The following is a 17709-nucleotide window of genomic DNA, read 5'->3' on the forward strand; positions in this document are numbered from 1 at the left end:
CCGCCCAGCACATTGTAGACACTGTTGCAGTTTAAACACCAAACAGGGTCAGCAGACAGACAAGCTTCCCCCACACCAATGTGCCTCAGCAGCAATGTGGGGCCTGTTGATTTGAGACAAGAGTTCAGTGGTCTCCATGGCCCATTCTGTCCTTGGTCTCTCTGCTGAGGCTGCCAATCTGGGTGTACTCTGTATTGTCAATGTCCCATGATCCACTAGGACCTGCACACAATCTGGAGGGGATTGAATTGCTACAACGGCTCTTCTGACTGAGCCTAGGACTAACTCGAGCTCATCTTCTTCCTCTCCCGGTGAGGTCAGCATGGGCTTGTCTCTCCGGATGGGAGCCAAAGAGCTGTGAGGCTGCACAGCAAAATTACAGATAGCCAGGAACTACAAAAGCCCTAAGCCAGCAGCACCTGGTGCTCACCTGCATTGCACATGCTCTGTGCATTCTGCAGCAGCAAGAGTAACCAGCAGGAATAGAAAAGAGCATATGTGAAACATCCGCATGTTGGGAGCTTGCATTTTCCATCTCTTGGCATCTCATCATGCTGCTCTACATTACACCAGAGCAGGAAGGCCAACCCCAAATATTCAAAAAATGAAGAGTCAGCCGCCCCAAAAATAATAAAACTGGCTTAAAAATCACAAGATTTCTTTTCTAAAAAATTAACTTTTTGGTTCTTTTTCTTTGCTTTCTGGCTTCTGAGTCTTCAGAGTGCATTTTCAAGCTTTTCTCCACAACAACAGCTTTTTAAATGGAAGCTGAGATTCTTCTGCCATCAGATGACTCCAGCTGCTGGGGTGTGAAGCAAAACACTAGGTATCACAAGACTTGAGATCAAATCATCACAGCTGGCAACATTGCCAGTGGTACTGCATTGAAAGTAATGGAGTTATGTCAGCATAAAAGTGAGGCAATGGAGAATCAGGTGCTTTCATTGTGTGATTTTAACTCTGTAACCCAGTGCTGCATAAACACTAGCTTGATTTATTAGGTTTTTTTGCTTCTTTAAAGAAGAAAAATATGGAGCTCCCAGTCTTGCGGACATACATACATATAGACTCCCATCTCTGTAGCTGTTCAGCTCACGGAGCTAACAAATTCTCTGGTGTCATCAGCACAACTTTAGGGCTCTATTTGACTTGCAGAGCTTACAGGCTTTCTCCACTTTGCCAACAGAGTTTTTAAATTTTTTGAACCAGCTGGTGTGTTCTTAGGACTAAGTTCTGCTCAGTGCTGAGCACTGGGGGTGTTGAGGTCACTCACTCAGCACCCATATGGTTAAGACCTCGATCCTGAATTCAGATCTGTGTTGCAATCACTTGTGCATGCATAGAGCTCTGTGTGGGCACAAACATCTACTCATGTGTAACTGATTGCAGGAGCAGGATAGATTTCAGGACATGTTTCACCATTTATGTTAAGGGCTTGTCTACACAGAGAAATAGCCTGGAATAATTAATGTGGAAAAGTTATTGCTCTTTAAATTCACACCCTTGCTTATTTTGCAATAGCTTCCCCATGTAGACAAGCCCATCGTGTGTGGGTTTCAGACTTTCTTGTCTTTGCTAAATATAAACCAGGGCCTATATTTTCAAAAATTGCTAGTGATTTTTGGGTGCCCAATTGGAGGGACTTTAAAGAGCCTGATTTGCAGACAGAGCTGGGCACTCATCTTCTGAAAATCCGAATGCTGAGACGGCCCACCTTAAAATCAAGGCACACCAAGCATGTCATTTTAAAATGCAGGCTCCTTTTTTTCCAGATCAAGCCAGACCCTTAGTCCTCAGTGACATTAATGGCAAGTTTCCACTTAGAAACTGAGTGATTTTGTTTTTCTTTGCATCTCCCCCCGCTCCCATTTGTCCTGAATTTTTGAGTTTGATTTAATTAGAATAAATACATAGCATTGTAACAGCAGTAGTTACAGCTCATGTAATCAGATTATGAATTTATCCTAAATACTCTGATCTGTGTCTTAATTGTGGACTAACACCCTCAAGGACCATGGAAGGAAGCAGGACCTGCTCTAGGCACCAGCTGACCAAGCACATGCTTGGGGCAGCACCTTGTAAGGGGTGGCCAATCTTGGGGTGGCAGAGGGCGCTCAGGTTTTTGTTTGTTTGGGGTTTGTTTGGTTTGGCGGGACGGTGCTCCAGGGTTTTTTTTGTTGTTGTTTTTGTTTCAGCAGCGTGGCGTGGCACTCCTGGGTGGGGAGGGTGTGTGTTTCGGCAGGACGGCACTCTGGGGTGGGGTTTGGCAGGGCGGTGCTCGGGGGGGGGGTGTTTCGGCAGGGCGGCGCTCGGGGGGGGGTGTTGCGGCAGGGCGGCAGGGTGGTGCAGCGCTCAGGGGAGGTGTTACGGCGGGGCTCTTTTTTTTTGCTTGGGGCGGTAAAAAAGCTAGAGCCGGCTCTGGAAGGAAGCCAATGTTTTCAAACAGAACAATTTGGGATTTACTGGTAGAAATAAGAACTACTGGAAACATGAAACCTACCGAAGTAAGCTCTTTGGCAGGTGGTTTTGCTTTTTCGTTTGTTTTTGACATTATGAATTGGAGTCTTGGGAGGGAAGAAGGCACTGAGAAAAGGGTATTTTACTGACTGGTGAAGTCCCCCACCTCCTCACCTCTCTGAATAGTGTGAAATCATTTCTGCCCAGAACACTTTAAGCCCTCTTTACAAGGGCTCTCAACTGTAGGAGGATGTAACACATTTTTGGTACTTTTCAAGACTTGTCCACGCTGTGTAATGCTGACAAGGGCCCATCCCTCAGCTCCTGCCCTCAGATGCCTCCACATACCATTAAGCGATGTATCCATCCCCTCTGCTTGCACCCCGAGTCCGACTGAGCACTCTTTCTCTTGCGTGCACACCTGCATGCACACATTTTATTCTCCTATCCCTTGCACACAGTCCTGGACACCTTTCTTTCCCTCCCTCCCTCTCGTAAATGCTTCATCCTCGCTCTGTCTAGATTCCCTGCGAATCACCGCCAACAATGGCTCTGCCTTTTCCTAATACCCCCCCAGACACAGCACTGCCTCACCAAGGTATTATTACACCCAGACACCCGCCCTGATTTTAGCCCTTTCTGCAACCCCCACTACCGAGTCACCAAGGTTTTCATCCTTTCTGCCACACCCCACGCCCTCCAGGACTTTATTCTCTTCTGCAAATTCCTCCACACGCCCCCCCACCCTGGTTAAATACTCCCAGGCCTCCGATCTATAACCCCCAGGGTGCCCTGCACGGGCCCCGTCTGCAGGATCCTAAGCGATCGCTCGGTGCCGCGGAGGGTATTGTTTTTCAGCCGGACGTACGGCGTTCTTTCCGGGACGCACGTTCCACTCCATTCACAGAAACCCCCCTTCTTTCAGCCGCCGCTTCTTGACAGCCTGCTGGGGTTTGCTAGGCGTGCCCCCGCGAGCGGCCCTCTGATTGGCTTAGAGCGAAGGAGGGGGCGTGGCCGAAAGCACAAAACTTGCCGCGCCTGTGTGAAAATAGCTTTTAGAATTTAGTCAGTTTCATATTGTGATCTATTGTCTTTCTCCGCAGAAGAGAAGAGCGGTTTTTCAGCTGATCATGGAGAACATGAACAATGCAGGTTAGTGCTGCCTTCTTCTGTATTAACTTCCCCCTTCTACTGTGAGTTATTACAATTATATTTGATCACTGAAATGCAAATGTTTCTATTCATTAATGTATTTGAAAACTCTTATTGACCTTTTCTGGCTGTTTGTTAAAAACCTCGTAGCGCTTTATATGTTTAACCTTGCACGTCATCCTTAGAAAATCCAATTTTTAAAAACGGATCATATCAAAGAAGTTGGTGCATCGGTTTGAATGCTATAGTATGAATTGGCTGCATCACTACCTCTGATCTTAGTGGGGAGAAATAATTGTTTAGTGTATTTGTATTTTTAAAAGATCTCCCTTCATCCTCGTTTTATAGAACTTCTCTCTATTCAATATAATTTGTTGCTATAGATTTAAAAAAAATCACAATAAAGCATCATAAATAGTGTTAAATAACTGAAAAAAGGGTTTCTTGAAAACAATTCATATCCAAGAATTATTTCCACATGCTATTTTAAAAAATCCAATATGCTGTGTGTATTTTTGATTATTTGCCCTTAACCTAAAACCTGATCAGAGATAAAATGCCAGAGACTTGCTGCTTTATTTTTAAACCAATTACAATGAGCTTGTTCTTTCAGCTCTTCATTCATACTAAAGAGGGAAAGGTGTTATCTTAGATATACATGTTGTATGTGTATTTACTTTTAGTTTTTGTACACAGTCAATGAAAAAGGAGTGCCTACCCTTTGCCTTAAGTAATCCTTGAGATATTTTAAAAATGAAGTTACACATAGACTCTTCTCCCAATAATTCATATAAATCATCACACAGCAACTAAAATATATCTCTCTGATCTTTATGATCTTGCAACAGTATCCTCCCAGCATCTTTCAGCCCCAGAAAACAAATGTACTTCAGACCAAATTTCAAAAGAAAGGAAGAAATAAATAAATGTCCAGGTCACAGTTTGTCATGAAGAGACATTCCTTTTCTCTTATTGAAATAGTAACAATGTGAACAAAAAATCAACTAAAATAATGAGGAGTCCTTGTGGCACCTTAGAGACTAACATTTATTTGGGCATGAGCTTTTGTGGGCTAAAACCCACTTCATCAGATGCATGGAGTGGAAAATACAGCCTGCCTACTGTATTTTCCACTCCATGCATCTGATGAAGTGGGTTTTAGCCTACAAAAGCTTATGCCCAAATAAATGTTGGTCTCTAAGGTGCCACAAGGACTCCTCGTTGTTATGCCTTCCACGAAGCTAGTGTGAGCTATTTTCTGGATTATAACTCACTGTAGCTTAACATTTCATAAGAGTAAACTTCTATGTGGAACTGTTTTCACCCTTTGGATAGAATTTTGTGGCCTGATCCTCAGCTCATTGACTGGCTTCAATGGATTAAGGATTTCAGGATCGGACTGTGTTGTTATACTTCTTCCTTCTTCTCCTCCTCATGAATGTTAAAGGATGGGTAGTAGCTCTTGTGGATTTGTGTCCCTGCATGCAGGGAGCAGTATCCATACACAGCCACATTTTGATAAAAATCCCCCCTCCCCCAATTTTTTTTTCTTGATAGTGTACTGATAGTGAGCGGCAGCTCCAGCTCCCAGACTTAAAGGGTACAGAGCAGCGGCTGCCTCATTGAACCACAAAGCCCATAGCTCCCCTCTCATGGGCAGGCAAGTCAGCTGTTAACCCTGATTCCTTCCAAGACGGGGGGGACCCATCTTGGGATCACGCTCCTGTAAACTGTTTACTAGCCATTAATTATTCCAAGCAGCAACTTCTCTTCGGCAGCTTTCTCCCCATGAAGCCTATCTGCATTGCATTTCTGCCCAGAAGAGTAAATACATGTTGTACAATGGAAGGGGAAAAAAGTAGACTGCTTTACTGAAGACTAGGGAAATATTCTAAAGGTTTCCCCCTCTAAACTGTGGTGAGAACCACAAAACAAGTTATTTATTAGGGACTCTCAGAGAGCCAAGATATGTCACTCAGCAGGCGCTCTTGCAGCACAATTCTACCTCCTCTTGCCATACTCTAACTAAAAACAGTTGCTGGTCTATAGAAGTTGCATTGTGTATGTTTCCTGCCATCTGCAGATAACCTGTGTACCGTTAGCCTCATTCTTGAAACAGCACGAGGATCGGGGCAGTAACCGTTATCTCTCACTCATATATGCACACACGTGCACATGCCCGTGCACACCCACACACAAGTCAGGCTTCATTACATTCTCGATTATCTTGTCTGTGCTTGTGTTTTTTGTAAGTGGTTTTAATTTTAAGCTGTAAATGCAGGAGGAGAATTTTTCTGATCTTTCTGAAAGCTGTTATTCGTGGGTGATCATTGAGAGCTTCCAGTGGTACTCTAAATAAATAGCCATGAATTTACAAAGATAGGGCTGGATCCCAGCTAAGCTAAATCCAGAGTAACTCAGTGGAATTAAACCTAATTTACCCCAGCATAGATGAAATCAGAACCCAGCTTGTGGATCTCAGTAGCTCACCAGGATCCATTTCAGTTGAGAACGTCAGTTCTCATACAGTTCAGAAGGGTGTCTATATTTACAAAAAAAAAGTCTGTCAAGAAAACCTCAGAGGAAATGAGCACACAGACAATAGGCTCTTGTATGTGATGCTAAGGATGTGATTGAACTTGAAGTAGCGGCAGCTCCAGGCACCAGTGCTCCAAGCACGTGCCTGGGGCGGCAAGCTGCGGGGGGCGGGGGGGGGGCGCTCTGCCAGTCGCTGTGAGGGCGGCAGTCAGGCGGCCTTCGGTGGCTTGCCTGCAGGAGGTCCGCCAGTCCCGAAGGCAGCCTGCCTGCCGTGCTTGCGACAGGGGAAAAAAAGCTAGAGCCGCCCCTGACTTGAAGCCAGCAAAGCAAGAAGGTTGGTTGATGGATAAAGGAGCAGGATGGCTTTCCATCTTAAACTTGCCCTATTCTTCATGAGTATTGCAGGGGGTCTCCAACTCAGAGGAGAATGTATTCCATACAAAACCTAATCATGACAAGCTTTTCCTTGCTCAAGTTGGCTTGCATCAAAACCTTTGGGTCCCATAAGCACATTCTATTGTGAGTTGAGGAGGGAGTGCGTGTGAACAGAAGAAGCTTTCAATAGTCTTTCAGAGATCAGAGCAAATGTTTATATTGTAAACTCTTTGAAGCTAAGATCTTATTTTAAGCTCTCTCTGCAAAGTGCCCAGTGAGCAATTAGCTATATAGGTTTCCAGCAGTTGAGGATCTGGCCTCTTAATGTTTGTGAGCCAGCCAGCTACTATGGTGATGTGATGGGCCTATATATAGGTGGCTAGAGAGACCCAGCTGACAGGCTTGTTTCTGCTCACACACCAGCTTCCCAGTGGAGGGACTCCTGACTTACCCCACTCTCAGGGAGAGCAGAATCTGGCTCTGTGTAGTGTAGAGCAGTGGTTTGTAAATGCGCTGAAGAGTGGCCTCTCTTGCAATCCTGTGGTGCATCCGCTCAGCTCTTCTTTCTGCAAGCTTGTAATGTTGCTTCTTTATTACACTCCAAGGCTACTCTGTAAGATTTTTTTTTTCTTTTTTCAAGGCCAGCTGCATTGGGGAAAAATGGCAGTGGGTTAGTGTCCTCCCTGCTGTAACTCTCCTGAAGGCAATGGAGTTAAACCAGGGAGGACTTTGGCTCAATCGGTCAAAGTCAGTGGTGATGTGACTTGTAGCCAAACTAATTGTCACAACCAGACACAAAGTGCTGATGAACCTGCTGGTGGGATGTCCGGGGGGGGGCAAGAGGGGCAATTTGCCCCAGGCCCCACAGGGGCCCCCACCAGAGTTTTTCGGGGGCCCTGGAGCGGGTCCTTCACTCGCTCCGGGGGGGCCCCGAAAACTCTTGCGGGGCCGGGCCCAGGAGCTTCTTCCGCTCCCGGTCTTCGCCGGCGGGGGGTCCTTCTGCCCCGGAGCGGAAGGACCCCCCACTGGCGAATTACCGCCAAAGCGGGACCCGCCGCCGAAGTGCAGCCCGGTCTTCGGCAGTAATTCGGTGGCGGGGGGACCTTCCGTTCAGGGACCCGCCGCCGAAGTGCCCCGAAGACCCGCAGTGGGGGCCCCCCACCACCGAATTACCGCCGAAGACCGGGCTGCGCTTCGGCGGCGGGGGGGAGGCCGCCGCGGGTCTTCGGGGCACTTCGGCGGCGGGTCCCGGAACGGAAGGGCCCCCCTCTGCCGAAGACTCCAGGCCCCCGGAATCCTCTGGGCGGCCCTGGGGATGTCCACTGAAGTCCGTGGAAGTAGCTCTTATTTGCTCCCAGCTGCATTTGGCACATTCTTGCTGGTGGAGCTGCAGAAGCAACATGCTCACTCCTCAAGGAGGAAGAAGAATCTTGCACCGTGCATCAGCGACCCTGCTGCTCCTTAGCTGGCTAGAATTCCTGGTTCTCTTACAGCCCTCCTTAGCCAGAAGGCTGGTGCCCATAGCAGTTGGGTGGAGTGAGGCTGAAAAAGTTCTGAGAGGGGTGGGGAAGAGTTGTCTGTCCCGTTACTGAAGCTGGTGGCTTGGGGTCTGCTCAGACACATCCTGGAGTGCATCTGTTGCTCTGCCCCTAGGCTGGGATGACCATACAACTTTCCCAGCACTCCCTGCTGCTTTTCATATGTTGGTTTTTCTCCTACAGAATTGCCAAAGTTTACAGTCCCAGCTCCTAGCTTCGCAACAAGGAAGTCAAATTATAGAGGAGACTCTGCCAATTGTATTTATATTGCTTGATTTGCACGTTGATGGAGGGCTGGTTCTGGAAACTCACTTGGCTCCCCAGGAATAAATACAGGGATCCTTTAAAATCCTGACAGTTTCCTCTACAAATTTACATCCCTTGGTTTTCCCCCCTCCCTTCTCCCATGCCCATTAAAAAACACTCAGAGGAATCCAATGAACTGGTGTGATCTAATTCCAATCTCATGTTGGTGTAAACTGGGAGTAACTATTGAAATTGGTGACATTACACTGGGGTAAAGCAGTAAGTGAGATCAGAGTCAGGCCCAGGGTCTATCTCAGACTTTCTGCTGCACAACTGCATCTGCGCTGTTGCTGACATAGTTTCAACTATTCTGTAGATAGAGCCCTTGTGTCCTCAGGTCACACTCATGAGCACTATTGCAAATGAGTGGCTGCACAGCCATTGGCTGATCAGGACATGTTGGCCAGTCAATCACAGGGATAATTGAGAGCAAGGGGTTGATGGTCATATCTGACCCACGATGCTGAGATCATAACTGGGATTGGCTGCTGGGGTGTCCATGGCGGGGAATGCTGGGGGTAGATAAAGGCACACCCAGGCAGCAGCTCCTCCTGTGTTCCATTATGTATGTGGCTAAAGGTGGCCATCCTATGGGAACATTCTTCTGCTCTATGGATCAGTTCAAAGTTGCTTTTCTAGTCCCTCCCCCTTACTCAGATCCAGGGCCTGACTCTACTCACTCTCACATGGGCTCTACACTAGGATAATGTCACTGACTTTAGGCTCCTAGTCTATCTGCTCTGCTCAGTGCACTGAATTCCCAGTTCTCCCCCAAAATCTGGCCACTGTTGGTGCAAGAGCCTTCTCCCATGCAGCTCCTACCACCCAGGACATCTGTCTTCTCCCCATGTCATCTGATTTCCAAGCTTCATAGCAAACCTCTTTCCTCCTTTACCCCATAATTTCTCTCTTTCTGATATCCTGATCCTCCTTCCCACCCTGCCCAGAAGCACTCCGGGGCGGGGTGGTGTGGTGTGGTGTGTGCTTGTTGCCTCCGAATGATAAACTGGGCTGATCTGTTGAATCTTCAGTGCTGCCAGATGACCTCAATGACCTCCTGAGGGAGTTCGACGAGGTGATTGAAGACTTTGACAAAGGTGAAGTTTGTCAGTATGAGCAGCACCTGGAGGAGCTGAAGAGAAGGACTCTCCCCAGTGTCTATGACAGCGGCATCGATGAGCTAGAAAGTGAGTTTTGGGGATTGTTGGTGCAGAATAAAAGGAGTCATGGTGCTCACCCGGGGTGGGGTGTTGCATCACTGGGGAAAACCCACTGGGAGAGATGAGGGGAACTTGTCTGCCTCCTCCATTCCCCACCCAACCACTGGCTGTCTTGCTGGAGATCCCTTGAATGTGGCTGTAGGGCTCCGGCAATTTTACCTCCCCAACTGTCTGTGGCTGCACCTCTGTTTTGTTCAGTGATTCAACTTCCAGGTCATTCCATCTTTGAGCATCCCCATGTTGGCCACACATTCATGGGTCTCTTCCCTCTAAGGCTTTATTAGGTAGCATCTGTGCTTACTCTGAGGGGCTGTGATATCTGTGTGCCTGACAGGCGCATCTTTAAAGTCAAGGGTTTGTCAGCCTCTGCATTGTATCCCCCTTGTGAGGGGATTTAATGGCTTCACTGCTGCATAACATACCAGGGTCTTGGGCCAAAACCCACTTCTCTGATCTTTCTCTGCCCCCATGTGCCTGTGATAATCCCAGTGAAGTTCCAGATCACTGTGTTTCACCATCACACCCAGACTGCAGAGGATCCTATTAGATTGAATTTGGCCCCTGCGGGGCTGGTAAAAGAGCATTATTCACTTTTGCAGCTGGGACTTGTAGCAAGAGTGATGCAGTTCAGCAGCTCAGCTGGCAGAAAGTGGGACCCAGCAGATAGATTTGGGAATCCATGTTTCACCATGTTGGCCCCTGTCCCCTGCTGGCATATTTATAATGCCCCTGTGGCCCTTGGAGCTAGATGATGCCTCGGTGCAGTGACTGATCTCATTCTGTCTGCAGGTACCAGCACGTCTCCGGGGAGCAGTTTAAACTCCAGTGAGGAAGATCTCAATACGTCGGCCAGCATTGCTAACTCCAAAGGTAAGACCAGGACAGATCTCCATCAAAAAGTTCTCTTCAAGGGGTACTCTGGGGAATTCTATTTAAAGAGCCCTCATGGTAGAAGTATCCACGATCTGAGCCCATTCCCTCAGCAGTGGCCCTAGAGAAATTGAATGCATTAAAGGTAAGGTGCATTCAGATCAGTAACCGCAGCGCATCCATGTTTTTATGTGGGAATCCTGGCTAGCGGGGTATGTTCTGTGAGGAATAGAGAGTAGAGTTGACTCCCTCTGAATTGCAGAACATGCATGAAGTTACCGAGCTATGTTTCTGATCAAGGCTGGAATCAGATCTGATGGGTCCATTCGGCACTCATGGATCCCAGCCCAGAACCTTGCTACTGAAAGGGTCACCCAGCCCTGGCACTGACAGAGGGCTCAGCAGAGGGTGATCTCAGAAGCTGTGCCTTGCATGGCACAGGAACAAGAGCAATACTTGGGTCTGTAGCCCTGATTTTCCTTCTACATCAGAATGCCACTGACTTGCATGGAGTCACTCCTTACTCACTCTAGTGAAAGTGAGAGGAGAAGGGGGACCTTGCCTCTAAGCTGTCAGTTCCTCCTACTATTCAACCTGAATTTTCCTTCGCTTAAGTTCAGCCCATCAGTCCCGGTGACACCCCTTTGGGCCACCCTAAACCCAAGAAGCATGTTGGCTGGGTTCAGTGGCTGAACTGGTTGTGCTAATGGGGATACAGGCTGGTGGTTGCGGAAGGACCTCTAAGAAGGTTTGTTCTGGGGTGACATCCTGTGTCCCCTGTAGAAATGAGACCAGAATCTGTATGAGGATTCGGAGATTAGGGAGAGTTGCCTACACACACTTCCATTCCACAATAAAAGGACCATGGCTTAGGTGTCTGATGCTCTCCCAGATGTCTCTGGGGATACCACCATCATTCCTCAGGCTCTTCAATTCCTAGTCAGGATTTTGGAAAGACTAGCCCCAGAAAAATCCATCCCACATTTTGCCCTAAAACAAGTGTGTACAGTGCAGGGCCTTGAGAGATTAAGTGCTCATGCAGGGCTGATGTGATCAGTAAAGATCACAGTATATGCACCTTACCGTGAAGTCTCGGTGCTTTGGTTTAAGGCATTCCAAAGGACCTGGGCAATAATGCCAGGCAGAACAATCATTTGTACTCCAGACTGGCCATCAGAAGTACCCCACAACCCAGTTAGATTTCACATTAAGGCTATGCCTACACTACTAGCTAGGGATGCGATTCCCTGGCTCATGTACACATGCTCGCCCTAGCTCAGTGAGCGCTGGCATGAGTATAAAGAGCAGGGTAGTTGGGTAGCCCAGGTAGTAACAGAGGAGGCACGCCTGAGCCGTGCTGAGTGCAAACCCACCTTAAAACAGCAGGTATGTACTCGGCAGAGCTCAGCCACCTCTGCTGCAGCTACCCATGCTACCGGGCCTCCACTGTTGCAGCTGCATGGAGTGAGCACCAGTATGTGTACACAAGCCGGGGAATCACACCCCTAGTTCATAGTGTAGACCTAGTCTCAGGCTAATCTATAAACTACCTCCCAGATGTTCCAAATCCTTGTGACATGCCAATGGATGTTCTGAAAGCAGTAATAGAGCATGGCCTGAGCAGCCATGGGCAGAAGAAGCTGAGGAGAATCCCTTTTGTGACCTGCACTGGGATGAGTGTGGCATGCCAAGCATCTGACCATGGATCTTTTTCCTCTGTTAGCTAAGCTCGGGGACACACAGGAGCTGGAGGAGTTCATTGCGGATCTGGATAAAGTGCTAGAGGGTATGTATGGAGTCTCGATCTCTGCCACGTTTTGGTGACCACTGAAAGCTAGATCCTCTGCTGCTGGCCATCAGTGCAGCTCCCCTGAAGTCAATAGAACTATGGCGACTGATCCAGGCTGACGATTTGTCCCTAGGCATGACTGTGTCTGACAATGCCTCTCCCCATTCTCCACACTGTGCCGTCCCTTGCAGGAGCTCCGCCTGTCCTGTGGCAGCTGCATCCTTCTCTCCTCTAACGTTAGGAATTGTACCTTGACAGAGAACATGGAAACCTGGCAGGTGTAAATTCTGGCCTGCTGCCTCCAGGGTTGCAGAGCCCCTGGGCTGGAATGTGGTGACTAGGCTACAGTGTATCCTCCTGAGTTAGTCTGGCACAAGGCAGCCATGGCAGGGAATGTAATCTAGTGTTTAAGGGTGGGATTTCAATGGGAGTTAGGTGCCTGAATCCCCTAAAGCAGTAGTTCTCAAACTTTTGTACTGATGACCCCTTTCACACAGCAAGCCTGAGTATGACACCCTCCCCCCACCCCGTAAATTAAAAACACATTTTTATGTATTTAACACCATTGTAAATGCTGGAGACAAAGCTGGGTTTGGGGTGGAGGCTGACAGCTCACAACCCTCCTGACCCCCTGAAGGGTCCTGACCGCAGTTTGAGAACCCCTGCCTTAAAGCACCACTCAGCTCCCATGGAATCAATAAACCTGGGCACCTAACTCCCTTAGGCTTGTTAGAAACACCAGCATTAAACACTAGTGGAATCTGGAGATTTCAGGTGAAATCCTGGCCCCACTGGAGTCAGGGGCAAAACTCCCCCGACCTCAATGGAGCCAGGATTTCATGCTGGGATTCCATTCTAGTCTCTTCCACTCAGCTGCTGGGGTGACCTTGGGTGAGTCTCTCCTTTCCTCTCTCTGCACCACCCTTTCCCATCTGTCAGGTGGGGGTGATGATCCTGTCCTGAGGGAGGTGGCTGGGGGGCCTGACAGATATTGGTGAAGTGCTGGGCGTGCCACAGGTGATGAATTCTAGTCTCCATCATTCAGGACTACATTGGCCCGGTGTGTTCAGGGCAGCCCTGGCAAACTGCTGCCCGAGCTCTGCACCCCTGTTGCTTCCTTGCAGCCCCCCTCTAGCCTGAGAGGAGAGGGGAAATGACAGCACTTCCTGATTACATTTGTCTTGTGCTGTGCTGGTGCTGGCAGGAAACCCCCCAGAGAGAGCTGGCCCAGGCTGGATTTCCCCTCACTCCAGCAGCCGGCTGCGCTTAAAACAAATCAAACCAGTGTGGATGTCCAGCATATAGGATAATCTGTGGTGCACAGGACAGCAAGCTGGGGCTGGGCTGCTATTGAACAAACACTGACCTCTGGGCCTGTAACGCTGGCCTTTGCTGAGCAGAGTGAGAGATCTTTCCTGCAACTCTTTGCCTGCTGCATTGCTCCCTGCTAATGAAACCTGGTTGGGGAAGGGTTACATATGCAGGTGGGAGAGGGTTTCTATCTTCATTTTTGTCTAAGGGAAATTCTTGCCCTTTTCTGCCCTCCGTATGCAGGGATACTGACCACAACCTCTGGCCCACTTCTCCTAGAATGAGTAAAAAGCTGCAAATCAAATCCTTTCCCATTCATAACAGCTCACTTGGGAGAGAGGCAGTAATAACAAAATGCTGCTCTCCTCCAGCACCTGGCACCGAGGCATCTCCATGCACTTTACAGGATGGCTGGTTTCCATCTTTACAGATGGGGAGACTGAGACACAATTAAGGCCCAAACTTTCAAAAGTCGTTTTTTAGTGCCCAGCTTAAGGCAGTTAGGGTCTGACTGTTTTTTCAGATGTGCTGAGCAGCTCCCCTGGAGTTCCTTTGCTGCTCAGAACCCCTGAATGTGACTTCTAGGGTGAGGGGGGAACACAACTTGGCACCTAAAATCAGTTGGTCAATGTTGAAATGTTGGCTGTTAACCCCAAGCAGAGCCAGGAACTGGATCCAGGAGGCCCGATTCCCAGTCTCCTGCTTTAACCACTACACACCAGGGTTTGGGTTTCCTTTGCATTGGCTGAGTTCAGTGGCCTAACAATACATTTTTCTTTGCCCTGCAGAGATGTGAGATGCTGTCTCTGGCCTGGAGTTTTGAGAAGAGGTTATGGCAGATCTGAGATGTTTCTCACTGTTCCACCCCATCCTTTCATGTTCTACTCTGGAAGAGCAGGGTCTCAAATTCATACCCCATGGGGCAAGGATAATACAGGCACACTTCCCATCTGCAGAGCAACTGTCCAGCAACAATGACAGACCTGAAGTGCAAATCCATCATGCCTCAGAATCCTGGCTGGTTTCCTTCTGCCTCATTTGATTGTTCCTCTTCAGACAATCAGCATAAATAGCAAATACTGATTCATCTCAGGGTGGGGCACCTGCGGGTTGGGATTTTATTTTTAGGTACTGGCATTGGTGTGTTTCCTTCTGCATTTGGTGGGCTACTAACCACAAAAACTTTCCACTTTCAAGGCAAAATTTCTCCAGCTGTTACCCATAGCACTCCTCCCGCCTCTTCCCAATATATTGTCTCCCTGTCTCTGAGGGGAAGGGGTGGGGTGGAGTGTTCTGAGGAGATATCTTTACTCGAAGCAGAATTCCAGGTGCTGGGATTGTAAGCCACGGTAAGCTACCCATGGAGTCCAGAGTCCCATCTGTGATGAGAAGGAAAGCAGGGTGAAGCCTTTTATTTCCCAGCTCCATCAGGGTCCTCTCTGAGAAATTGTACAGTATTTCCTGGGCCTGTGGACAACGGTTTTTCTCTGAATGAACCTCCTGAAATACTTTAACACTGCAGGGCTGTCTTTGGCATCAGTGGTAGCTCTGCTGGCAAATACCACCTGCAGCAATTGGGGGGGCAGCTCCATTTTAAAGTTGGCTAAGTGTCTGCTCATGCTCTAAGCACCTTCCCTAAAGGTTTAAGATGGGCTAGGCTAGCAATTGATTGCCATTTATTGTAGTTTAAGAGTAGAGGGAGACCCATACTAACCCTCTGGATCTCCACTATAAGGTATAATGGGACTGTGCAAACCACCAGAGCTGAACATCCCTCAACTTTGGATTTGGGTCACAGCTCTACAGTTGACCACACTTAATTTTGTGTTGATCTATATTGACCAAAGGAGGCTGTTGAAGCCTAATAAATAACCTTTAATAATGATGCCAAGCCAGATCTTCAGCTGCCATAAATTGACATCTCTCCATTGACTTCCATGAAGCAATGTCAAAGTACCTCCAGGTGAGGATCTGTGCAATGAGGTCTCTCTTCAGGTTCAAGAAGATAGTTATTGCCTAAATCAGGTTTTTCAACCAGTAGTCCATGAACCCTTGGGGGTCCATGAACTATGATTTCCAAAGGGGTCCACACCTCCATTTGAAATTTTTTAGGGATCTGCAAATGAAAAGAAGGTTGAAAACCACTGGCCTAAATAAGCAGACAATGGTTCTTACTTTCTCATAAATTCCCAGCTGTTTACTGGATGTCTTCAGACCCTAAGTGCCTCTGCCATGAATGCTTGTATTCTGTTGTACATATTGTAAAATAAGGATGATTCTTAAAATTTTTATACAGACGTGCATGTATTTTATGAATAAAAGGATTTTGTGGAGCCTTCACTCAGCGTGGATTTGCTCTGTGAATGCTGCCTCCAGGGCTTTCCCATTCCTGGAGTCGCAGAGCTGTGCACTCAAGTAATCTTGTAGTTATAGGATTGCACCTAACCCCATGGACAAAAGATCTGTGATGAGAGCTGGGGCTAAGTGATTCTCCCACATGGGCTATGTTTGACCCTTGGGTCACCCTGAGAAATATTGCAGCATTCAGACAGAAGTAGCCAAGCAACGAGGATGCTTGAAAGTCTTCAATGGGCATGGTGTCTCTCATGCAATGACTGCATCCTCTGACCCCTAGATTCTTTATTACAGCGGAGCAGTGACTGTGTAATAGGTGAGGCTGAGACTTTTCTTTTTTTATACAAGCTCCAAAAATGACATGCTGAGTCAGATGGTCTTGAAAATTACTGTGCTTCAGGGGAGTGTTAGCAGCCTAAAGCAGAGTCCATTTCACCAAGGGCTTCCTGAGATACAACCCCCCAAATAATAAATCAAATGACACCCCAATGTTATGGTTCTTATACATTTGCCCACATGTGGGGTTCAAACAATACCTCTGATCCTCTGCAAACTACTGTCACCTGCTGGGGACTGTTTCCCCCCCGCTAGTCTCTGGCTAACCACTGCCTCTTTGAGGAAGCAGTTTAAAGAGCTGTTTGGGTTGATGAGCCAGAGAAAGGCACTTGCATGTCCGCAGCAGGACAGGGCATTGGAGGCACACCTAAGTGTTCACAAGCAGCCTGACCTCAGAGCGTGTGACACAAGATAGCATGCAATGGCCATTTAAACCCAAACAGCACCTATGCTACTGTGAATCTGAGTGCTGCCCTTGTCAGCTTTCTAAAATGTGTGTTGTGCACCTGAGTTCTCTAGGCCTGCTTCAAGAACTTCACTTCTGGTTTACAAGCCAAGAAACTTTCCGAGGTAGACAGGCCATGTGGCGGTGGGGTGAAGAATCAGATTGGAGAACAGGAGTGTAAGACTGCAAGGGACAGGATGAGGGGTGAGTGGGACAGGCTGTGCACAGATGAATGGGTGTATGGTTTTGAGTCCATGTGTCTGAGCAGGGGTGTGCGTGGGGGAGGTGTGAACCCTGTGTTTAGGAGGCTGGCCAGCTCAAGTCAGGCCTCCTACAGCTGGTGCCTTGGAGTGGGTGGCTCTGATCTCACAGCTGAGCTGGTGGGAGTTCTGCAGCTTGGACCAGCTGAGTTTCACTAGGAGTTCGACCAGGCGGTGCTTGGGCTCAAGCTGGCTGGCTGTGTGTGTGTTTTAAGGGTGATTTAAAACAAATGTTGCATACTGAACAGGACACTAAACCTTGACACGATCAGAGGAGATAATCAGTGGAAGGGCAGAGTGCCGGCACCAGTTTATAAGGAACCAAACTGATGTTAATCATCAAATATTAGGAACATGGGGACTCTGGAGGGAGCTGAACTTGGATTTGGTACTGGAAGAAATGTGAACGAGTGCTGATGCTGCAGATAGTTGGGAAAAGCAAAGACACTGGGTGGGGGGACAACAGCATTTTCTCTCAGGGGCCGTGGAAGGGATCTGACCACTTCTCACATTTCAGTTCTCTGTTTTAGTCTTTGTTTAGTTCTTCCCCTTTTAACCCCCCACAAATTTAAACCTTACTTGAGAGGACTGAGTCACCTTCCTTTGCTTCTTGCCACCTTTGTCTTTGTTAAAAGGAGGATGAGCCCAAACCAAACCCCCAGAGCCTGAGTTGCCTTAAAGCTGTACGTTGGCAGCACTTGCTTCCCTGACTTCAGTGGTGCATTACTGATTTACATCAGCTGTAGCTCTGGCCCTT

General features: G+C 48.0%; 1 protein-coding gene across 1 annotated transcript; it reads left to right on the forward strand.

Moving 5' to 3' along the window:
* Positions 1 to 3468: 3468 nt before the first annotated feature.
* Positions 3469 to 16096, forward strand: LOC120371241 (regulator of cell cycle RGCC-like). Its single transcript, XM_039486807.1, has 5 exons — positions 3469 to 3609; positions 9398 to 9553; positions 10376 to 10456; positions 12180 to 12242; positions 14345 to 16096. The coding sequence occupies exons 1-5, from the start codon at positions 3588 to 3590 to the stop codon at positions 14350 to 14352; spliced, it is 330 nt and encodes a 109-aa protein (XP_039342741.1). The 5' UTR covers positions 3469 to 3587; the 3' UTR covers positions 14353 to 16096.
* Positions 16097 to 17709: the final 1613 nt, after the last annotated feature.

The sequence above is a fragment of the Mauremys reevesii genome, linkage group 9 (assembly GCF_016161935.1).
Source record: "Mauremys reevesii isolate NIE-2019 linkage group 9, ASM1616193v1, whole genome shotgun sequence".
In the NCBI taxonomy this organism is placed as follows: domain Eukaryota; kingdom Metazoa; phylum Chordata; order Testudines; family Geoemydidae; genus Mauremys; species Mauremys reevesii.

What these genes read in the sequence shown, in the direction of transcription:
- LOC120371241 (XM_039486807.1), top strand. Translation starts at nt 3,588, where the DNA reads ATGGAGAACATGAACAATGCAG. An exon ending in CGGCATCGATGAGCTAGAAA is followed by an intron (nt 9,554 to 10,375) that starts GTGAGTTTTGGG and finishes TTCTGTCTGCAG; the next exon opens with GTACCAGCACGTCTCCGGGG. An exon ending in CAGCATTGCTAACTCCAAAG is followed by an intron (nt 10,457 to 12,179) that starts GTAAGACCAGGA and finishes TTCCTCTGTTAG; the next exon opens with CTAAGCTCGGGGACACACAG.